Raw genomic sequence first — 25,510 nt, 5'->3', positions numbered from 1 at the left:
CATGTCACCTCAGGTATTGTGATTTAGAAGTTAATGCGTCATGGTAACGGACACTGAGTTTCTGTATTTGTTTTTTCTGTTTTGTTTGTGTCTGTAGGGGAAAGGAGCTTTCCATCTAACAATAAACGTTCCCACAACTTCCGGCAATGTTCCCTTAAGAGTCTCATTAGGGTTTTAACTAACAATTTCATAGGAATGTTCCCGTGATGTGCAAGGAATGTTTCCAAGAGACCATTCCCTTAATGTAAAATATAATAGAACTTACCCACAATGTGGTTACCATGTTCTAAGAATTTAAGATATGAATGTTCTAGACAGGTTTCATGGGTCCAATTTTATGAGGGTTAGCAGAATATTATATCATTGTCTCCCAAAACATACTGTACACAGAACATGATTGCCATGTTCTCAGAACATAATGAAAAAAGAATGTTTCTTGTTTCTGATTCACAGAAATGTTCCTACAAGGTTCCCATTAAATGTGTTTAGAACATGAATATCTTATATTACAGAGAACATGGCAACCATGTTCTTTGTATGTTTGGTGGGGCATTGATGCAATATTCTCCTAACCCTCAGAAAACTGGACAATGACTGTTCTTGTAATGTTCCCATGAAACCTGTCTAACATTAATATCTTAATTTCTGAGGACATGGTAACCACATTGTGGGTAAGTTCTATTTGACATTAAGGCAATGGTCTCTTCGAAATATTCCTTGCACATCACTGGAACATTGTTATGAAAATGTTAGTTAATAACCTAATGAGACTCTTAAAGGAACATTCTCTAAAGTTATGGGAACATTTCTTGTTAGCTGGGGAGGTCCTTTCCCCTACAGACACAAACAAACAGAAACAACACATACAGAAACCCAGTCACCGTTACCATGACGTATTAACCTGAGGTGACAGGAGGTGAGGTGGTGAATGAACCATTGAATGAGAATGAATCATTCTACTTCTATGGAATGAACCCTTTTTACACTACTGAGAAAACTAAGGATTTATTTCCAGGGTTTCGAAACATATCCCAAGGATTCCTTTGTGTTTCGGTCTCTGAGACCCAGACCCTGCATCTCATCAGCCTGCACATCCACCTCATTCCTCCATGCCCGGCCAACACCGCTTAATTTCCTGTGTCTGAGTTCGAGTGGAGAGGCTTTGACATTAGCAGCAGAGTGTGTGTGTGTATGTGTGTATGTGCAAGTGTATGTATTTGAGCTTTCACAATCTTATTAACTGGTAACATGATCCTTAAAAGAAAATAGAAAGCACTCATTGGGCATACTGCTCCCCTGGACAATTAAATATAGCTGTACTCCAATGGGACAGAGAATGATTTACCCCTAAAGGATGTAAATAAATGGTGATAGTTTTGAGTCTTAAAGGACAACTCTGCATCTTTTAACATATGGTTTGTTATTATGAAGTATTTAGTGAAGTCCTAAACAGTTTTAGTGTCATTTTATGATTTCATCTTTATTTACTGTTTAGAGATGAGGAAAACTGGAAATTGCTTCTCTGTTATGTTTTCAAGTAGGATCCCTGAGATGACTAATACAAGGAAAAAAAGTTTACATATCACACCTTGTTACTCTTGTCGAACATGTATGTTAAAAGCTGTGTGAGTATCCCTGACCTTGCCAATAGACAAAGAGCTATGAATGGTTCAGTGGTTCACCAATCAGGGCCTGGATTGTGCTTTCAATTTACAAATGAACATGCATAATGTAATCATGTATGTCAAAGTACATCAAATATGTAAGTTGAAAACACTGTATGTTAAAAGCACTGTGTGTAAGTATCCCAACAGACAAAGAGCTATGAATGGATCAGTGTTTCACCAATTAGGTGAACTGTTACAAGGCGTGATGTGTAATGATTATTATAAACATTTCTTTGGGACCCTCAGGCAGTGTCCTGACAACTGATACACAGAAATGTTCTTGCAACATGTCCATGAAGTGTATCTAGACCATTCATACCTTATGTTCTGAGAACATGGCAACCATGTTCTGTGTATGTTTGTTGGGACGTTGATAGAAGGAATATTCTCTTAACCCTCAGAAAACTGGACAGGAATGTTCTTGCAAGGTTCTCATGAAACGTGTCTAGAACATTAATATTTTATATTCGGAAAATATGGCAACCATGTTTGGTGGGACGTTGATGGAACATTCTCCTAACCCCATAGAAAACTAGACAAATGAATATTCTTGCAACGTTCTCATGAAATGTGTTTAGAACATTAATATCTTATATTCCGAGGACATGTCAACCATGTTCTGTGATATTTGGTGGGACATTGATGGAATATTACCCCAACAACAAAACATGCTAAAAAGGTTCTCAGAAGGTTTTTGCTAACATAACCTGGTTTATCATCCAACTTTTTTATGCGAGCAAAGTACATGTGGGATCAAACAACAAACATTTAATGACAGGCCATATGAAAACAGAACATTTCGAGAAACTTTCCAAATGTCGACAAAACAAAATACACTAGACAAGGTGAGATCTTTTGATGTCAGTGAAATTAATTATGTGAGAAATGTCGGTTGAAATGCTTTTATGCGCAAATATTGATATAATAACCATAATATCGAAGTAAACTTGGAGTCACACTCCACACATGTTTGACTTTTTCTCCCCAATTCTGTGATATCCAATTGGTAGTTACAGTCTTGTCCCATCGCTGCAACTCTCGTACGGACTCGGAAGAGGAGGAGGTCGAGAACCATGTGTCCTCCGAAACACGACCCTGCCAAGCTGCACTGGGAAAGCATGCAGTTTATTAAGCTACAGATGAAATAAGTTGTGATGAACTTCACAGGGTGGTGAAAGTGCAAGGCGATGTGCTCGTTAAGAACGTTGGGCCAGTAACTGAAAGGTTGCTGGTTTGAATCCCCGAGCCGGCAAGGTGGAAGAATCTGCTGTTCTGCTGTTGGGATAAATGGCGTTGGGATAAATGTGGAAGACACATTTTGGTTGAATGCATTCAGTTCTGCAACAGACTAGGTATCTCCCTTTCCTTTCCAATACATATTGAGTCTTATTCTGGTCATGACATGATCATCGAGGTTTGGCCTGCCATTTGACAAATAACATTTTCGCTCATTTGTCCTTAATAATCTCATCATATAGGCTATACCTGCATTGTATCTGCGAGCGGTTGGCTAGAGCGCACGTGCCAATACCAGCAGGGGCACACTCACTATATAATGCAACATGTTTTGTGAGAAAACCATCAAAAGAGTTTAAAATGCGATGGAAACCCATTTAACTTGTATTTTTTATTCAGTAAATGGGGATTTAACCACGAAAGGTATTTTTATGTGCACTACATCATCACACACAGCCCTTTATTCGCAACCAGTCAATTTGATGGAAACACATCTCTGGTGGGAAAATGTTTTTATGTGTATTTTAGAATATTTTCATGAATCTCTCGCCAACTGGATGGAAATCTAGCTATAGATAGAATGTCCCCCTAACTAACGGAAAACTTTAGACTCAAACATTAGGGGAATACTACGGGTAACATTACAAAAACATTCTCCCTCCCTAGAATTGTTAGCTGGGTCCAGATGTACTGGGACTACTAGCAGGCGGCTATGTCATACCAGCAGGCCTGGCTGCAGCTGCGCTCAGAGGCCTTCTCACTGAGGCTCCGCAGTGACCTAAACCTGCTGCTGTTTCACTTAAGCACAGCACGACTTTGTTGCTTACAGCAACAAGGGACTAAGAGACCGGTTTGTCCATAATGCTGTGTGATTTTTAGAGGGACATTCAAACACAGGTGAAAGTACACAGCCATACACTGTCATGAAGCATTATTGTACTTGTAGATGAGCCAAGGAAGCAATGGCCAATTTTGTCAGGACATGCAAAGACCTGAGTTTAAAAAGAGTTTGGAGTTCACATGGTCAGTGTCCCCTCCTAGCCCTTTTGGTTGCTTTGTCTTAATTATTATTATTTCAATTCTAGTTTCATGTGTCTATGGAGAGCTTTGAGGAATGTGGTAAAGTGGAATGAGGAAAAGTGGTAGATATGTTCATGAGATCTGAGTCAATATATACAGTATGTGTGACAGTCTTTGCTCCGGTACGTGTCCAGAATGATATATGCATCCGTGAATATTTTTCTGTTAAGAAAATTCAATTGTTGTTTTGAATGAGTACAGAGAATAAGAGCCATTTTATGTGTTTTTATTGGTCATCAAGCTACCTTACCTTTCATATATTCAAATTATTGGTACAGTATATATCATCTTTAAAGATAATAAACAGATCAAACAACATTGATAAATTAAAACAAAACCGTTATTACTGTATATCATAGCCAACATTAATATGTTAAACTGCTAATAATAATGCAACAACATTCTTTACCTAAAAGTAATCAAATGTACAATTTATAGTTTCAATATAATATGGTATGAGTGATACTAGTAATACAAATGCATGATTAATGTTGAGGTTTCTAACACACTTCTTCCACACATCTTGCTCTATTATGATAGCGATACAATCAAGCTTGTCTGCAAGAAATAATGGGATGATTGGGTCGGAGGATGCAAGGGTTGTGTCAACTCAACTTTGTGTGAAGGCCTAGAAACCAAATGTGTTTTCGCCACTGTACGCCATGTACAGAAAGCCATCTCCATCTCTCTCTTTCTCATATAGCTGTCCCATTGTCAGACTGCAGGTTAGAGAAAGACATTGGTCACATTTTGAACATACATTTTCCGGAACACACAAAGATTTAAAACAGATACATCGTCCAACCAGACAAATTTCGAGCACAAATGCATGAACATACTCCTCTATTAGTCTCGCGTTGCCATACTATAAGCTGAAAATCAAGGTTCCTCCAATACATACCCCACATACAATAAACATTCAGGAACTCATCTGATATCTGAGTCACCCGTGATCTGTTCAAAAATGTTATCTTACATCAGAATGGTATTGTCTATAGATAAACAAGGAAGCTGAGTTTTTAAGAATCTAATTTCAAGGTTTAATCAGTCAAACCCCATAATCATGTGTACAGTCTACCCACATAATGCATTGGTAGATATATGTATTTTACAGGTTTTTGACAGATAGTACTCACAATCAGACCCAGCTAGAGAGAGTGTGATTGGGGTAGATTTGTAGGTGTGATTACGTGAAAGTCATTTCTTGTTGGCAGACTACGTAACATAATGTCTGATCAAATTACGTGACATTTTAGTTCTGTATTAACCAAGATTAGTTGTAAGTGAAGGAGATTGGTGTGGCTATACTCTCTTTCACAGGGAGATTGATTTAACAGAGACTGAAACTGAAGGTTCATTGTCTTTAGTTACAGAGATGGACTCAAACAAATGCACATAGCGACCACATGGGATGAAACCTAGGCTGGTCTAAGAATGCAACAGTTCTTGAAGACAAAGTAAAATGTGGATGGTTGTATAACACGGTAGAATCATTGGGACAGAGTGAAAAACAATGCACTCAGGTCTCATCTAGTGTTTTGAGAAATACTACTCACAGCCCCCACCCCTTCCTCCAATTAAATCAATTTAATCTCACCTGGACTGTGGAACAGTTTTGTCAACAAAGAGAAAAATAGCTTTCTCCGAGGGCAGCTGGATGCGCTTCCTGATGATCCACATGAACTGGGCCACTGTGATGTCAGAAGGGACCAAGTATTTTCTCTTGTCGATGTCCACTATCTGTGAGCCAGACACTTTCTCCACTATCACCTGAGAAGCAGATTAATAACATATTTAAACACACACACACACACACACACACACACACACACACACACACACACACACACACACACACACACACACACACACACACACACACACACACACACACACACACACACCAACAGGGATATGACGTATAACATCCTTTTGTGTTATGATTTACGCACAGCCAAAAACAAACATTCCAGAGGTTTTACACAATCCAGTGTGCTCAATATTTTATTTATTTAATATTTATTCAGCCAGGTACATCGTTCCAATAACGACCTTTTTGTACATTGACATATAACACATTAAAACAGGTGTAGAACAGGGTCTCTCTGGTCCTGGATCTTGGACCCGCTACACAACCAGGTCCAGGAATCGTTTCAGGCAGGGTTTGTTTGCATTTCATACATGCTTTATAGCGCGGATAAGGTTATAAAGCGCTCCAGGATCTGGATCATAAAAGGGATATGTGAAACCACCTATAGAAATCCTATTAAATTACTAGAGGGGCTATGCCATCAATCCTAAAAGTTACAGAAGGGGGTGAAAATGGCAGGGGAAAATCCAGACCAGTCTACTTGGAATGAATGGCAGTAGAGGCGTCAGTTATGCACTTCCTGATTTTACGTGTGCAGGAAAATAAAAGTAAGGCATGTAAAATAGAAGAAACTGTGTAAAATGATTATTGTCGACCTACAATATTGTCATATAAGTACAGTTTTTATATGGGTTTTATACACATTTTCTGTATAAACAGCCTCTAAAATATAAGTAAACAGACATAAATGTCTGTGCTATTATATGATACAATATCAGTACTTCTTAAATGTACAACTTGTCTAAGTCCTATCGTCAACTGATTTCAGCCAGTGTATGACTATGGAACTATGGATTGACTGTATTGTTTGAACAGAATGTTGGCATATTGGCAGTTAATTACATTTTTGGGGGGTGAAGAATTCCTATAAAACTGTCTGGCTAGCTAGCCAACAAAACATACCATGCAGATAAATTCTTCAAATTAATTGTTGTGGGGCTTGAGAAGCAAAAGCCCCAGCATCAATCCTCGACAAACTTGCTTGGAAACAATTGCCATTTTGACCACTCCCCCAACAAGTCAGACAAAAGCATAGATGGTATGAAATCTTCCCCTACTTCCCCTAAATGGATTAGGAATAGCATCTACCAATCTGTAGATAAAGCTGTTTTTAGAAGCCATCAACTGATCTCTTTCTAGCTGCAGTAAATCAAGTCAGAAGTTAGAAGATTAATTACTTACCAACAAACAACAGCTACAATTTCCAATAAAACAACATCATGTTTTGAAGTTCACAATCCTTTGCTTCTTCTAACAACACTATCATGAATCTAGCAAATATGTTTTTCGGGACCGAGTGCAGTATTTATACTGAGCAAAAATATAAAACGCAACATGTAAAGTGTTGGTCCCATGTTTCGTGAGCTAAAATAAAATATCTCATACATTTTCCATATGCACAAAAATCTTATTTCGCTCAAATTTTGTGCACAAATTTGATTTACATCCCTGTTAGTAAGGATTTCTCCTTTGCCAAGATAATCCATCCACCTGACTGGTGTGGCATATCAAGAAGCTGATTAAACAGCATGATCATTACACAGGTGCACCTTGTGCTGGGGACAATAAAAGGTACAGTTTTGTCACACAACACAATGCCACAGATGTTTTGAGGGGGCGTGCGAATTGGACTCCTTGTGGCGGGCTGGGCCGGGCCAGGCACTTGCAGGCTGACTTCGGTCGTCAGTTGAACAGTGTTTCCTCCAACACATCGGTGGAGCTGGCTTCCGGGTTAAGCGTGCGGGTGTTAAGAAGCGCGGCTTGGCGGGTCATGTTTCAGAGGATACATGACTCAACCTTCACATCTCCCAAGCCAGGAGAAAAAAATGGGGAGGAAAAAGGGGGTAAAAATGACACAGCAATGCATAAATAATAATAATTTATCAACTATAACTATACTGAACATAAATATAAACGCAACATGTAACAATTTCAACGATTTTACTGAGTTACATCAAATTCTCTGGCAACATATCTGGTGGACATTCCTGCAGTCAGAATTGCAATTGCACGCTCCTTCAAAATTTGAGACATCTGTGGCATTTTGTTGTGTGACAAAACTGCACATTTTAGAATGGCCTTTTTTCTCCCCAGCACAAGGCGTAAAATAAATACAGCATTTCTTTCTTTCAGGTCTTGACGAGAAAAAAAACGGTCTGATGTTCTCTTCTGCGCTGTTCAACCAATCCAGTATATGTGGATGAGGAGTTAAGATGGAATGTCACCTTGTTAAAAATATTCTCCAAAACTTTTGCATTATTTTTAGCCAGTAGTTTTGAAAGTAGCGCCCACGAGCCAAAAGTGGTCCCAAAAATTGCATACTACTTCACAAATGTGCAGATATGTGCACCACGTAATTGCTCTCTCTCTCACTCTCTTGCTCTACTTCCTAGCTGTCACTTAATTGGCGAGGGGCTGAACCTCCTTGGCTGAAAGTCGAATTGCTAGGTGGCTGGCCTGTGGAGGTAAATGTAGGGTAATTGGCGATGCACAGCCTTCAAACTAGGTATTTCGTGTCTAATTGAGGTAAAACATTAATTCTGCTTATAGATTATGCATGTATGAACTACACATTGACACATCCAGGCCAAAGCGGGATATTCTTTTTAAACATACTAGTTGACAAAGTACCGGCGCATGAAAAGCAGAAGTTGCGTCACAGACTAGCTTTAGCTTTCCATTTCCGCTGAAACCGGATACATGCGGTTGTTTCAGGCTGAGGGTGCATAGACACTAACACAGGAAAACACTCTAACCCCTAGGTCGATCCCTTTCACTCACTCACCGGTACCCTGTCAGGATATTTGTTGCGTATTTTGGCAGACTCCACACATCGGTGTTCTGAGAAAGAGAAGAAAAAAGTAGGATTAGATGCACAGGAATTTATTTATTTCACCTTTATTTAACCAGGTAGGCAAGTTGAGAACAAGTTCTCATTTACAATTGCGACCTGGCCAAGATAAAGCAAAGCAGTTCGACACATACAACGACACAGAGTTACACATGGAGTAAAACAAACATACAGTCAATAATACAGTATAAACAAGTCTATATACGATGTGAGCAAATGAGGTGAGAAGGGAGATAAAGGCAAAAAAGGCCATGGTGGCAAAGTAAATACAATATAGCAAGTAAAACACTGGAATGGTAGATTTGCAGTGGAAGAATGTGCAAAGTAGAAATAAAAATAATGGGGTGCAAAGGAGCAAAATAAATAAATGAATTAATTAAATACAGTAGGGAAAAAGGTAGTTGTTTGGGCTAAATTATAGGTGGGCTATGTACAGGTGCAGTAATATGTGAGCTGCTCTGACAGTTGGTGCTTAAAGCTAGTGAGGGAGATAAGTGTTTCCAGTTTCAGAGATTTTTGTAGTTCGTTCCAGTCATTGGCAGCAGAGAACTGGAAGGAGAGGCGGCCAAAGAAAGAATTGGTTTTGGGGGTGACTAGAGATATACCTGCTGGAGCGTGTGCTACAGGTGGGAGATGCTATGGTGACCAGCGAGCTGAGATAAGGGGGGACTTTACCTAGCAGGGTCTTGTAGATGACATGGAGCCAGTGGGTTTGGCGACAAGTATGAAGCGAGGGCCAGCCAACGAGAGCGTACAGGTCGCAATGGTGGGTAGCATATGGGGCTTTGGTGAAAAAACGGATTGCACTGTGATAGACTGCATCCAATTTGTTGAGTAGGGTATTGGAGGCTATTTTGTAAATGACATCGCCGAAGACGAGGATTGGTAGGCTGGTTAGTTTTACAAGGGTATGTTTGGCAGCATGAATGAAGGATGCTTTGTTGCGAAAAAGGAAGCCAATTCTAGATTTAACTTTGGATTGGAGATGTTTGATATGGGTCTGGAAGGAGAGTTTACAGTCTAACCAGACACCTAAGTATTTGTATTTGTATTCTAAGTCAGAGCCGTCCAGAGTAGTGATGTTGGCCAGGCGGGCAGGTACAGGTAGCGATCGGTTGAAGAGCATGCATTTAGTTTTACTTGTATTTAAGAGCAATTGGAGGCCACGGAAGGAGAGTTGTATGGCATTGAAGCTTGCCTGGAGGGTTGTTAACACAGTGTCCAAAGAAGGGCCAGAAGTATACAGAATGGTGTCGTCTGCGTAGAGGTGTATCAGAGACTCACCAGGCATAGGTAGTGGCATGATATAGCTACTTACATTAGATTAGATAGATTTATTGTCCTCCTAAAAGGAAATTCCTTTCCACAGCTCATACATTTACCTCCATTCACTTAAGACAGCAGATAAACAGAAAACTGAGACAGCACAGTAAACAGTAATAGTAGGTAGTAATAGTCATTTTGGAGATGTTCTAATGATGATGTGAGGGAACATACTTGTTTTAAGCATTCCGTGTGGAAAAAAAAGCAATGTGCAATGCCAATACAGTGCATTAGGAAAGTACTCAGATCCCTTAGCGTTTTCCACATTTTGTTACGTTACAACCTTAATCTAAAATGTATTAAATTGTTTTTTCCCCCTCATCATTCTACACACAATACCCCAAAATGACAAATTTATAAAAAATGTAAAACTGAAATATCACATTTACATAAATATTCAGACCCTTTACTCAGTACTTTGTTGAAGCACCTTTGGCAGCGATTACAGCCTCACTTGTATTTGGGGAGTTTCTTATCTGCAGATCCTCTCAAGCTGTCAGGTTAGATGGGGAGCGTAGTTGAACAGTTATTTGTCCCGGAGCCACTCCTGTGTTGTCTTGTTTTCACCCCATTCTGAGGTCCTGAGGACTCTGGATAAGGTCTTCATCAAGGATCTCTCTGTACTTTGCACCGTTCATCTTTCCATCAATCCTGACTAGTCTCCCAGTCCCTGCGGCTGAAAAAAATCCCCACAACATGATGCTGCCACCACCATGCTTCACCGTGGGGATGGTGCCAGGTTTCCTCCAGATGTTACAGTTGGCAATCAGGTCAGAGTTCAATCTTGGTTTAATCAGACTAGAGAATCTTGTTTCTCATGGTCTGAGAGTATGTTGGGTGCCTTTTGGAAAACTTCAAGCGGGCTGTCATGTGCCTTTTACTAAGGACTGGCTTCTGTCTGGCCACTCTACCATAAAGGCCTGATTGGTGGAGTGCTGCAGAGATGGTTGTCCTTTTGGAAGGTTCTCCCATCTCCACAGAGGATTTTGGAGCTCTGTCAGAGTGACCATCGGGTTCTTGGTTACCTCCCTGACCAAGGCCCTTCTCCCCCGGAGGCCAGCTCTAGGAAGAGTCTTGGTGGTTCCAAACTTCTTCCATTTTAGAATAATGCAGGCCACTGTGTTCTTGGGGACCTTCAACGCTGCAGAAATAATTTGGTACCCTTCCCCAGATCTGTGCCTCGACACAATCCTGTCTCCGAGCTCTACAGACAATTCCTTTGACCTCATGGCTTGGTTTTTGCTCTGACATGCACTGTTAACTGTGGGACCTTACATAAGACAGGTGTGTGCCTTCCAATCATGTCTAATCAATTGAATGTACCACAGGTGGATTCCAATGAAGTTGTGTAAACATCTCAAGGTTGATGAATGGAAACAGGATGCATCTGAGCTCAATCTTGAGTCTCTTGGCAAAGGGTCTGAATACTTTTCTAAATAAGGTATTTATGTTCTGCAAAAATGTCTAAAAACCTGTTTTCGCTTTGTGATTGTGGGGTATTGTGTGTAGATTGATGAGGATTTTTATTTATTTAATACATCATGATCTAGATAGCTATATGAGTTAATGTTAGATTCACTAGACTAGAGCTCAACCTTTGCCATTATACAGCTGGTTTCTGGCAGCCATGCCATGTCATGCATGACACTAGAACCCTTTTCAAACTACTGAGGTGAGCAAAGTACAGCCAAGCTGAGCAGTACTGGACTGTTTACACACCCACCACAGATGCCAAGCTGAAAAGGACTATGTGAAAAGAAAACATCAAAGCCAGATCAGAACAGTTTGGACCGGATTCGACACAATAGTGTGAAAACAGTATAAGTGTGAGGATTCCATTGAGGTTCAATGCTGTCAGTTTCATTAGACTAGATATAAGCCCTATAATTAGACATAATTGAGTAGATCCTTTATCAAGTGATAAGATTAAAATAAGAAAATGGTGTAAAGTACATGAAAACACATTTAGATTGGGGGACAAAATGTGCGTTTTTAGTCAGATAACTGGTAGTTTATAACTGCTTATATGTTGGGACAGTTCTCTCTCTCAATTTGATCTCTTAAAAAAAAAATCTCAATGTAATAACCTGCATTAATAAATGCTGTTTATATATATATATTTTTTAAATAGTGTGCTATTATGTTCCCTATTCTTAATTACCTTAATATGCAAGCATAATATGCATTACTGAGGGAACCAGTAAGGTTCAGGGGGGGGTAACGTTGGCCTACTTGTGATTCGAGTAAAAGTTATGATGGTGTTTATAAAATACATTATTTTACGAATAACCTGTAGGCCAGTACGTGAACACATGCACCATATTTCCTTTTGTTCAAGCTCCAAGCCTTATTTGTGTGTTTGTGGTCCAACGTACGGCACATGCAATCTATTCTGCTCATGCCATCATCAGTTTGGCACTTCAAGACCGATAACTAAATCTGTACATGAGATTACACAGGCAATTACATGTGACATAATTAAAATCCCTTTACCGAGGGAATGATCCTCTTTAAACATCCATTTCATTTTTGCAGAATCCTCGCGCTATGACGTGATGTTGAAATTCAAATCTGAACGTGTAAACAGGCAGGTTATTGTCGATTTTATGTAATACAACTAAAATGTAAACAATGTAGCAGCAACCCTTCGAACGCCTGTCTAGCCCAAGGAGGTGGTGGTGATGTCACTGTCTGGTTGTACCATTTCTATTCTGTAGGGGGGACGGGGAGGGGGGATTGTCAACTGTAAAACTACAGATAGAACAATGAGACAGATATTTCATCCGATGTATCCGTTTTGCGTTTCCATTTACTACCAAATATGGTAGTGGGAGAAAGCCCACTGGCCGTCGTTGGGAGAAGATGGATATTGGACGATATTCTGCACGTTTTCTCATCGATTGATTTCAATACAGTTTTATGTTCCCCAAACTAGAATGTTATGAATATAGTGGATTACGTTTTGTGGACCCTTTGCAAAATAAACAAAAATGCGTTGTTTAGGAGCGTAAAGGCGAATTGAGTTATTGCATACGCACACCTCTCAGAGTAGGCATTCCCTAACGGAATATGCAGACGTGCCTAGAAAGCGCCAATAGGATCTCGCTAGCTCATGCTTGGCTCTGCCCACCTGGTGCCTTGCTTGGTCTGCCCACTATGACTCGCTCCAATGTGTTCACATTGGAAATGACAGCCCGTGGTCTATCTTGATTTAGTTGTAAAAAGTCTTTGGTACAACAAGGATTTGTTGCCAGGAAATCAGCCTCTGCAGCCATGGTAACCTCTGAACGCTAAACAACGGGAAGTAGTTTTAAGCTAGCAAGACAAAGTGGCGCGACTTTTTGGAGAATTCGATTCAATTCAAGTCAATAACACTTTCCTGGAAGGACCTCCTAAACGTGATACTGCCAACTGTTTTTCTAGAGCTGACTTGTGCTTTTGGATTTAGCTACTAGCTGGTTACAAGCCCTATATTTCTGTTGGAACGCCACGACCTCTCTTGCAAAGTAACCACATTAGCCTTGTAGCTACTACTAACTCTAGCTAACACCCCTTGCTAAAAACTATTCGTCATGGTTTTTTATGAAGTCTATTCTCACCCTGCTTCAATTAGATACAAAACAAGCGTTTGCACCAAAGCCACGTTGTTTCTTGGTATTGTCTTGTGTCTCACCTACATCTCACCCCTCTTGGTTGCTTACAGGAGCCAAGGTAACGTCAGTCAATTGCAAAATATTTTACTTAGGTAGCTAGCGCGAGTTGAACTCGATGATCTTTATATAGGTTGTTATGGAATTATTCAGTTTATGCTAGCACCTTTCTCAAGGTGATAGAACTCCAGCAAGATAACCTTTCGACACTATCATCGCTATCTAATTGAAATCAATGTATGTTGCAAATCCTCTGTTGTTAACCTTAGCTAAATGTTCTCGTTGTTGGTGACACATCGATTTGATACAATATTCTGGTATTCCTTTTCTCTATTTAGGGTTCTGGGTAAAGAGGAGTACATATGAAGAGCAACCTGTTGTTCGGTTCCAGTACCAGGTTCTGATAATTGCAGCAACAAGCACTAGTGGTGACTATGTTGCATGGAGCACCTATCCCAATTTTAATAACATGCAAGGGACTAACCTCAGAATTCCTTCTATCTCGGTAAGTATGAATAGTACTATTAAGATGGTGCTTCTTAAGTGACACAAAGATCACTCACTGACCTCTGGGAATGTTGTGAATGCAGGTGCGAGAGGAAGACCAGAATCAGGATGGGAAGTTGGACCGTTTGAAATTCCGACTTGACCTTCCCCTTCGGTCTGATGAACAAGTGTACAGCATCCAGCTACTACTCACCTTTTCCTACCAGCTGTTTGTATGTCGCCGTCACCCCCCCCCATTCAGTCCGACACAAGGTCCAATGCATTCACTACATGCATACAGTTCCTCTCACTGCTACAGTCTCTTTTTGTATTTCACTTCCATCTGTCTCTCTTTGCAGAGAATGTCCACTGTGGTGATGCAGACACTGGCCTTTGTGCAGCATTCCTCCTCAGTTCCTGGCTCTCAGCTCTTCATCAGTGGAGATCTGCGGCTCCAGCAGAGAAACCCACTTCCACACCGTGGTCTACACACTGTATACAATGTGAGGGCACATTCTCTCTCTGTATCTCTCTCAGACACACAATACATAAAGTATTGTTCATTGTAGACATGGCCCTTAACCACAGGTTTAGAATACAATTACCCTCAATCTTTATATTAACCATTAGGTTACCTGACGCTGTATTAGTGGTAGGGGCAACTTTGACCTACTCCTGCTGGGACTCCAATGAGCACATGTAGCAGATGGGGATCTGTGAAGCTTAATCTGCAGTCTGAAGTTTCTCCACTTGTGCTGCCAAATATCAAGATTTATGATGGTGCGACTGGGAAAGACGTTTCAGGGTTCATCAGTATCAGCCCAACAGTTTGTATAACAAAGTATACACTTAAACAAAGCTCCATCATTGTAATATTGACACAACAAGCATTTACTCCCAAAAGTCAAATATTGGTGTCATACTTCAGTGCACCTGAATATGTCATGACAGTGACAAACCTTACGTCCAGGAATCTTAATTAAATCAAATTGTATTTGTCACATGCGCTGAATACAACAGGTGTAGTAGACCTTACAGTGAAATGCTTACTTACAAGCTCTTAACCAACAATGCTTTAAGAAGTTTTAAGAAAAATTAGTGTTAAGTAAAAAAGAGAAGTAATTAAAAAAATATATAAAACTAACAAATAATTAAATGGCAACAGTAAAATAACAATAGCGAGGCTATATACAGGGGGTACTGGTACAGAGTCAATGTGGAGGCTATATACAGAGGGTACCGGTACAGAGTCAATGTGGAGGCTATATACAGGGGGTACCGGTACAGAGTCAATGTGGAGGCTATATACAGGGGGTACTGGTACAGCGTCAATGTGGAGGCTATATACAGAGGGTACCGGTACAGAGTCAATGTGGAGGCTATATACAGGGTGTACCGGTACAGAGTCAATGTGGAGGCTATATCCAGGGGGTACCGGTACAGAGTCAATGTGGAGGCTATATACAGAGGGTACCGGTACAGAGTCAATGTGGAGGCTATATACAGGGGGTACCGGTACAGAGTCAATGTGGAGGCTAGATACAGAGGGTACCGGTACAGAGTCAATGTGGAGGCTATATACAGGGGGTATCGGTACAGAGTCAATGTGGAGGCTATATACAGGGGGTACCGGTACAGAGTCAATGTGGAGGCTATATACAGGGGGTACCGGTACAGAGTCAATGTGGAGGCTATATACAGGGGGTACCGGTACAGAGTCAATGTGGAAGCTATATACAGAGGGTACCGGTACAGAGTCAATGTGGAAGCTATATACAAGGAGTACCGGTACAGAGTCAATGTGGAAGCTATATACAGAGGGTACCGGTACAGAGTCAATGTGGAAGCTATATACAGAGGGTACCGGTACAGAGTCAATGTGGAGGCTATATACAGGGGGTACCGGTACAGAGTCAATGTGGAGGCTATATACAGGGGGTACCGGTACAGAGTCAATGTGGAAGCTATATACAGGGGGTACTGGTACAGAGTCAATGTGCAGGGGCACCAGTTAGTCGAGGAAATATGTACCTTTTTGGTAGAGTTAAAGTGACTATGCTTAGATGATAAACTGAGTAGCAGAAGCATAAAAAGGGGTCTGGGTAACACTTTGATTAGCTGTTCAGGAGTCCTATGGCTTGGGGATAGAAGCTGGTAAGAAGCTTTTTGGACCTAGACTTGGCGCTCCTCTACCACTTGCCGTGCGGTATTAGAGACAACAGTCTATGACTAGGGCCTTCCTCTGACACTGCCTGGTATAGGGGTCTTGGATGATAGGAAGCTTGGCCCCAATGATGTACTGGGCCACACGCACTACCCTCTGTAGTGCCTTGCGGTCGGAGGCCAAGCAGTTGCCATACCAGGCAGTGATACAACCAGTAATCAATGTTTAAATACTGCTTTGTGTACTTAACTTATATTTTGTGTGCTTCTTGACTTATATTGTCCTGTTTTATAATCTAGGTATCAGTAATTGATGGAGCAAGTCCGTTTGCAAGCGCATATGATCTTGCCAACGTCATTGGATCCTATCAGGATAGAAACTGTAAGTGGGAATTCTCTTCTTCTTGCCATGTTTCTATAAGTTGATCACTGTTGAGTTGTATCTGATTACACGTAATTAGCCCACTTGTGTGTTTGCCTGCTGTTTCTCACTCTCACACTTCCCCTTCCTTACACAGTGACAACGTTTCTGTCCTGTCCAAGTCCAGTATGGACTGTGGGTCGAGCTGCTGGTACTCCCTTCCAGATAAATGCTGAAGTCCGCTACCCAGTGGAGGTTGTCAGATATCCTTTATTGTGTGTCTGTGTGTGTGTGTATTGAAAAGACTTGTGAAAATATACCTTTCTCTCTGTTTGTGTTAGATGCAGCCTAACCAGTTTGACAATGGACATGCTTTGGCGAGTTCACAAAGGCCAGACATTCATGTTTACTTTCCTTATTGTCTCTTTGTCTATATGATTTCTTGCACTGGTATTAATGTTATATTGAATGTTTAGTTTGTCTAGGCCTACAAGTGCAGGGAAGACAAATATTATGATGATTTAGATTCTTTATTGCCATTAATGGCAAGGCCACTGCTGCTAAAGAAACACGAGACAGACAATGATGGCAACAATAGCAGTAATGATAGTAATAGTTATAGTAATTAAAGAAAGGATTATATATATATATATTTTAAGTATTAAATTGTCAGAATCAGCTCAACCTTTTACATATAGAAAGTAAGGGGAAGGGAGGCATGGCAAACACACACACAGTATTTCCTTGACTGAGCCTCCACCTATCGGCCTGGGTTCTGGGAGATGATCAAATTTGCCTGGATCCAGTACGTCAGTGTGTTGCTTATCTTCCTCTGGGTTTTCAACAGGATTCAAACCTTTGTTTTCCAGAATCAGGTGCTGCCGACTGTACCTATACCACTCTTGAAACAGCACCACTTTTGATTCAGTGAAACTGTTCACCTCCCATACTGAGGTACTGTGGAGGGAAGAGGCCACATCACCAAACAACTTACATTACAATGGCCAAATATTCAGAAGATCAATACACACACACAGGATACAGTATTTTCCTTGCCTTTACATATACATTTACTTAAACATCACTAGTACACATCGCTACACACAAAAGGCATTCAAATATTTAGCTTCATCAGTCCGTGCTACTGAATGAACTGTTATGGAGTGATTGATTTTCAGTTAGCTATGTAGCGTTAGCTGGTGCTGTGTAAATGTTGAAAACAGATTTGTGATTATTTGTGAATGTGGAAAGGAAATGTCTAGTTTTTTCATGAATCAGTTTTTATTTTGTACATAGCTCTTGGCACTGTTAATAAAGCAGTGGTGGAAAAAGTACCTAATTGTCATACTTCAGTAAAAGTTAAGATACCATATAGAAAATGACTCCAGTGAAAGCAAACCTAGTAAAATACTACTTGAGTAAAAGTCTAAAAGTATTTGGTTTTTAATATACTTAAGTATCAAAAGTAAAACAAAGTATAAATAATTTCAAATGTCTTATATTAAGCAAGCCAGACGACACAATGTTTTTTAATTTACAGATTACCAGGGGCACACTTGGACACTCAGACATAATTTACAAACAAAGCATTTGCGTTTAGTCAGTCCACCAGATCAGAGGCAGTAGAGATGACAACGGATGTTCTCTTGATAAGTGTGTGAATTCAACTATTTTCCTGTCCTGCTAAGCATTCCAAATGTAACGAGTACTTTGGCGTGTCATGGAAAATGTATGGAGTAAAAAGTACATTATTTTCTTTAGGAATGTATGAAGTAAGAGTTGTCCAAAATATAAAAAGTAAAGTACAGATACCCCAAAACACTACTAAAGTGTACTTTAAAGTATTTTAAACTCGAAAGTACTTTACACCACTATAATGATACGTTTGTACTTTTTCTCATTTTCATTCACTGATAAGATCAGAACGTGGGTAATCTATATAGTCAGAATAAATACACAGAAGGGTGGAACTGAAATGCATTGATCGACGGGGCTGTAGTGGAGCAGGCCGAGAGCTTCAAATTCCTTGGTGTCAACATCACTAAGGACCTATCATGGTCCAAACACACCAACACAGTCGTGAAGAGGGCACGACAACGCCTCTTCCCCCTCAGGAGGCTGGGAAATATTTGGCATGGGCCCTCAGATCCTCAAAAAGTTCTACAGCTGCACCATTGTGAGCATCTTGATTTGCTGCATCACCACTTGGTATGGCAACTACTTAGCATCCGACTGCAAGGCGCTAAAGAGGGTAGTGCATACGGCACAGTATGCAGGGCCATCCAGGGCCAGAGTGTCAGAGGAAGACCCTAAAAATTGTCAAATACTCCAGCCACCCAAGTCATAGATTGTTCTCTCTGCTACCACACGGCAAACGGTACCGAAGCGCCAAGTCTGGGACCAAAAGACTCCTGAACAGCTTCTACCCCAAGCCATAAGATTGATGAACAGTTAATCAAATGGCTACCCAGACTATTTGCATTGAACTCCTTTTTTTTGCACGGACATTCTTGCACTGGCTCTATGCACACTCACTGGACTCTACCCACAGTCACACTACACTGACACTCCAACACACACACACGACATACCCTCACACACACACACACACACACACACACACACATCCATATTAACGCCACACATAGACACACCTTCACACTTCATATACGTTGCTGCTATTCAGTTTATTATCTATCCTGATTGCCCAGTCACTTTTACCCCAACCTACATATACAGTGGGGAGAACAAGTATTTGATACACTGCCAATTTTGCATGTAGAGGGCTGTAATGTTTATCATAGGTACACTTCAACTGTGAGAGACGGAATCTAAAACAAAAATCCAGAAAATCGCATTTGTATGATTTTTAAGTAATTCATTTGCATTTTATTGCATGAAATAAGTATTTGATCACCTACCAACCAGTAAGAATTCCGGCTCTCACAGACCTGTTAGTTTTTCTTTAAGAAGCCCTCCTGTTCTCCACTCATTACCTGTATTAACTGCACCTGTTTGAACTCGTTACCTGTATAAAATACACCTGTCCACACACTCAATCAAACAGACTCCAATCTCTCCACAATGGCCAAGACCAGAGAGCTGTGTAAGGACATCAGGGATAAAATTGTAGACCTGCACAGGGTTGGGATGGGCTACAGGACAATAGGCAATCAGCTTGGTGAGAAGGCAACAACTGTTGGCGCAATTATTAGAAAATGGAAGAAGTTCAAGATGATGGTCAATCACCCTCGGTCTGGGGCTCCATACAAGATCTCACCTCGTGGGGCATTACTGATCATGAGGAAGGTGAGGGATCAGCCCAGGACCTGGTCAATGACCTGAAGAGAGTTGGGACCACAGTTTAAAAGAAAACCCATTAGTAACACACTACGCAGTCATGGATTAAAATCCTGCAGCGCACGCAAGGTCCCCCTGCTCAAGCCAGCGCATGTCCAGGCCCGTCTGAAGTTTGCCAATTACCATCTGGATGATCCAGAGGAGGAATGGGAGAAGGTCATGTGGTCTGATGAGACAAAAATAGAGCTTTTTGGTCTAAACTCCACTCGCTGTGTTTGGAGGAAGAAGAAGGATGAGTACAACCCCAAGAACACCATTCCAACCGTGAAGCATGGAGGTGGAAACATCATTCTTTGGGGATGATTTTCTGCAAAGGGGACAGGATGGCTGCACCGTATTGAGGGGAGGATGGATGGGGCCATGTATCACGAGATCTTGGCCAACAACCTCCTTCCCTCAGTAAGAGCATTGAAGATGGGTCGTGGCTGGGTCTTCCAGCATGACAACGACCTTGTAACGTGGTTCTTCCTGGGAAGGAGAGGAGGACCAAAATGCAGCGTGGTTGAAATTCATGTTTGTTTTTAATAAGAAAACTATACATGAATAAATTACAAAAACAACAAACGTGTAAACCCGAAACAGTCCCGTGTGGAACTGACACAGGAGACAATCACCCACAAAATCCAACACAAAACAGGCTACCTAAATATGGCTCCCAATCAGAGACAATGTCTAACACCTGCCTCTGATTGAGAACCATATCAGGCCCAAACACAGAAACAGACAAACAAGACATCCAACATAGAATGCCCACTCAGATCACACCCTGACCAAACAAAACATAGAACATACAAAGCAAACTATGGTCAGGGTGTGACAGACCTGAAACACACAGCCAGGGCAACTAAGGAGTGGCTCCTTAAGAAGCATCTCAAGGTCCTGGAGTGGCCTAGCCAGTCTCCAGACCTGAACCCAATAGAACATCTTTGGAGGGAGCTGAATGTCCGTATTGCCCAGCAACAGCCCCGAAACCTGAAGGATCTGGAGAAGGTCTGTATGAAGGAGTGGGCCAAAATCCCTGCTGCAGTGTGTGCAAACCTGGTCAAGAACTACAGGAAACGTATGATCTCTGTAATTGCAAACAAAGGTTTCTGTACCAAATATTAAGTTCTGCTTTTCTGATGTATCAAATACTTTTGTCATGCAATAAAATGCTCATTTATTACTTAAAATCATACTATGCGATTTTCTGGATTTTTGTTTTAGATTCCATCTCTCACAGTTGAAGTGTACATATGATAAAAAATTACAGACCTCTACATGCTTTGTAAGTAGATAAACCTGCAAAATCAGCAGTGTATTAAACACTTGTTCTCCCCACTGTACATATTGCTGCAGGAGAGACTGGTGCACTTCACAAAATAGATGGCATCATGAAGAATGAAAATTATGTGGATATATTGAAGCTACGTCTCAAGACATCAGTCAGGAAGTTAAAGCTTGGTTGCAAATGTGTCTTCCAAATGGACAATGATCCCAAGCATACTTCCAAATTTATGGTAAAATGCCTTAAGGACAACAAAGTCAAGGTATTGGAGTGGCCATCACAAAGCCCTGACCTAAATTCTACAGAAAATTTGTGGGCAGAACTGAAAAAGTGTGCGAACAAGGAGGCCTTCAAACCTTACACCAGCTCTGTCAGGAGGAATGGGCCAAAATTCAACCAACTTATGGAAGGCTACCTGACTTGTTTGACCCAAGTTAAACTATTTAAAGGCATTGAAAGCGTTATTTTTTTTATTTTACCCTTTTTTCTCCCCAATTTCGTGGTATCCAATTGTTGTAGTAGCTACTATCTTGTCTCATCACTACAACTCCCGTACGGGCTCGGGAGAGACGAAGGTTGAAAGTCATGCGTCCTCCGATACACAACCCAACCAGCCATACTGCTTCTTAACACAGCACACATCCAACCCGGTAGCCAGCCGCACCAATGTGTCGGAGGGTACACACTGCGCCCGGCCCGCCACAGGAGTCGCTAAGGTATATGTAAACTTCCGACTTCAACTGTATATCCTGTCCTTGTCTTACTAGTGTATCTAAGTAACGTGGGTTCCTGTGATCATCCTCACTCATCTGTCTCTAAAAAGTGGAAAGTGTCCTTCAATGTACAGTAAATAATGGTGTAGTAGTAATAATGCTTCTATAAAGGTTAAATGGCTCCACCAGTAGCTAAAGTACCTATTCAGGGTGCAATTTATTTATATTGAGGCTTTTGAGGCTTTGTTTAGATGTGTAAATCATGTCTAGACATTTGATTTAGACTGGCAGATTAATGGCTCAGTTTCACCCTGTTCTTTGCCTATGGCAGTCTACTAAAGAATAAAAATTCAAAAGGCACTCGCACATCTGAGCAATATTTTTTGCAGGTGCATAGTAACAGTTTAACAAGATGAAAGAAAAAGGAAACCGCACGCTGCTCTTGATAGTATCACTGATCTTTAATAAGGTTACGTATCGGCCTGACGGCCTTCGTCAGAGCTTTTGTGAGTTTTTTAAAAATTAGCACCCTTATGTAGACATAGACCCACCCACATCCGTTCCACACATGGAAAGGGGTTGGAGGCAAAGGAAAAACAAATAAGAGCTACCAAATATAACAATATGCATTTGCATATGCACATTCATAAATATTTGAATAAAGTGTGTAAATAAGACGTATTAAACACGTCTGTAAAACCACAATGAGAACATGCACCTATTTAAGATTCCTCTGATGTTTTTCGTACGATGTACCCAATGATTCATGAAAAACTTGTTCGGTCGGTCTATGTTCTCATTGTGGTTTTACAGACGTGTTTAATACGTCTTATTTACACACTTTATTCAAATATTTATGAAATGCATATTGTTATATTTGGTAGCACTTATTTGTTTTTCTTTTGCCTCCAACCCCTTTCCATGTGTGGAACGGATGTGGGTGGGTCTATGTCTACATAAGGGTGCTAATTTTTTAAAAACACACAAAAGCTCTGAAGAAGGCCGTTAGGCCGATACGTAACCTTATTAAAGATCAGTGATACTATCAAGAGCAGTGTGCGGTTTCTTTTTTCTTTCATCTTGTAAAGAATGCCTCTCTCTCTCTCAATTCAAATGGGCTTTATTGACATGGGAAGTGGTGTAAAGTATGAAAGTAAAAATTCTTTAAAGTACTACTTAAGTAGTTTTTTTGCGGTATCTGTACTTTACTATTTATATTTTTGATAAGTTTTACTTTTACTCTACTACATTCATTGTAAAAATTATGTACTTTTTACTCCTTACATTTTCCCTGACACCGAAAAGTACTTGATACATTTTGAATGCTTAGCAGGACAGAAAATGGTCCAATTCCCTCACTTATCAATAGAACATCCCTGGTTATCCCTACTGCCTCAGATCTGGTGGACTCACGAAACACAAATGCTTTGTTTTTAAATGATGAGTGTTGGAGTGTGACCTTGGCTATCCGTAAATTTAAAAAATAAAGAAAATTGTGCAGTCTGGTTTGCTTAATATAAGGCATTTTAAATCATTCTTACTTTACTTTTGATACTTAAATATATTTTAGCAACTACATTTACTGTTGATACATAAGTATATTTAAAACCAAATACTTTTAGACTTTTACTCAAGTAGTATTTTACTGGGTGGCTTTCACTTTACTTGAGTCATTTTCTATTAAGCTATCTTTACTTTTACTCAAATATTATAATTGAGTACTTTTCCCACAACTGGACATGGGAAACCTGTTTACATTGCCAAAGCAAGTTAAATAAACAATAGACAAAAGTCAGAAGACACAAAACATCAACAATAAACTATTAGAATTGAACAATAAATACTGAACTGAAGAATGATTTAAAACGGTAAAGTCATTTCAATTGTTATGTACAGTGTGTACAGTGTAGTGTGTTTTAGCAAGGTGCAAATAGTAGGGGAAGATGGTAAAAAGATAAATATTGGTGGTATTTACAATGCTGTTTCTGCTCCACTGGCTTCCCTTTTGTCATGGCAACAGGCCACAAATCTTGCTTCTGTGATTACACACTGCGGTATTTCTCCTAACATATATGGGAGTTTATCAATGTTTGATTTGTTTTCAAACTCTTTTATGGGGCTGTGTGATCTGTGGGAAATATGTATATCTACTGTGGTAATACATTTGGAAGGAGGAAGTACAGCTCAGTTTCCAGCTCATTTTGTGGGCAGTGGCACATAGGCAGACCTGGCCGTTGAGAGAAGACAGGCTATGTTCCTTTTGATGGTGTAAAAGGTCCTTCTTGCCTTGTCTCTTTAGATTGTTCACAGCCTTGTGAAAATGACCTGTGGTGTTGATGTTTATGCAGAGGTAGGTATAGTTCTTTGTGCGCTCAAGGGCAACAGTGTCTAGAAATTATTTATATTTGTTGTCCTGGTTACTGGACCTTTTTTGGAACACCATTATTTTTATCTTACTGAGATTCACTGTCAGGGCCCAAGTCTGACAGAATATGTGCAGAAGATCTAGGTGCTGCTGTAGGCCCTCCTTGGTTGGGGAAAGAAGCACCAGATCATCTGCAAACAGTAGACATTTGAATTCCAAGTCCAGTAGGGTGAGGCTGGGTGCTGCAGACTCTTCCAGTGCCCTTGCCAATTCATTGATATATACACTGAGTGTACAAAACATTAAGGACACCTGCTCATTCCATTACATGGACTGACCAGATGAATCCAGGTGAAAGCTATCATCCCTTATTGATGTCACTTGTTAAATCCACTTCAAATCAGTGTTGATGAAGGGGAGGAGACAGGTTATAGAAGGATTTTAAAGCCTTGAGAGACAGTTGAGACATGGATTGTATATGTGTGCAATTCAAAGGGTGAATGGGAAAGATAAAGATTTAAGTGCCTTTGAATGCATATGGTAGTAGGTGTCGGTCAGGTGCACCGGTTTTTGTCAAAAACTGCAATGCTGCTGGGTTTTTCACACTGAACAGTTTCCTGTATGTGTCAAGAATGGTCCAACATCCAAAGGACATCCAGCCAACTTGACACAACTGTGGGAAGCATTGAAGTCAAAATAAATTAAAACTTGGCAAGTCAGTTAAGAACAAATTCTTACTTACAATGACAGCCTACTTGTAAAGCCTCCCCTGCTAAACCCTCCCCTAACCCAGACAACGCTGGGCCAATTGTGCGCCACCATATGGGACTCATGATCATGGCTGGTTGTGATACAGCCTGGGATTGAACCCAGTTCTGTAGTGATGCCTCTAGCACTGCAATGTAGTGTCTTAGACCGCTGCACTACCTGGGAGTTCGAAAATCCCTGTGGAATGCTTTCGACACCTTGTAGAGTCCATGCCCCAACAAATTGAGGCTTTTCTGAAGGGGGTTGGGAGGTGAAACGCACTATTAGGAAGGTGTTCTTAATGTTTTGTACACTCAGTGTATGTTGAAGAGGGTGGGGCACCATACAGCCCTGAGAAAAATGTGTGTTTG

At 40.6% G+C, this 25,510-nt stretch overlaps 2 protein-coding genes across 2 annotated transcripts; one reads left to right on the top strand and one right to left on the bottom strand.

Moving 5' to 3' along the window:
• Nucleotides 1-4,193: 4,193 nt before the first annotated feature.
• gabarapl2 (GABA(A) receptor-associated protein like 2) lies at nt 4,194-12,742 on the bottom strand. Its single transcript, XM_052475013.1, has 4 exons — nt 12,521-12,742; nt 8,639-8,694; nt 5,581-5,753; nt 4,194-4,702 (listed from the first exon to the last, which is right to left on the bottom strand). Exons 1-4 carry the CDS (start codon nt 12,552-12,554, stop codon nt 4,612-4,614), a joined length of 354 nt encoding a protein of 117 aa, XP_052330973.1. The 5' UTR covers nt 12,555-12,742; the 3' UTR covers nt 4,194-4,611.
• A 507-nt stretch (nt 12,743-13,249) lies between these two features.
• Nucleotides 13,250-18,021, top strand: tmem231 (transmembrane protein 231). Its single transcript, XM_052475011.1, has 7 exons — nt 13,250-13,738; nt 14,016-14,182; nt 14,268-14,396; nt 14,523-14,666; nt 16,627-16,708; nt 16,845-16,950; nt 17,448-18,021. Exons 1-7 carry the CDS (start codon nt 13,600-13,602, stop codon nt 17,608-17,610), a joined length of 930 nt encoding a protein of 309 aa, XP_052330971.1. The 5' UTR covers nt 13,250-13,599; the 3' UTR covers nt 17,611-18,021.
• Nucleotides 18,022-25,510: the final 7,489 nt, after the last annotated feature.

This window comes from Oncorhynchus keta, chromosome 22, assembly GCF_023373465.1.
Source record: "Oncorhynchus keta strain PuntledgeMale-10-30-2019 chromosome 22, Oket_V2, whole genome shotgun sequence".
Lineage (NCBI taxonomy): Eukaryota > Metazoa > Chordata > Actinopteri > Salmoniformes > Salmonidae > Oncorhynchus > Oncorhynchus keta.
Note: the sequence above shows the minus strand (reverse complement) of the source record. Positions and strands in the feature narration are given on the sequence as shown.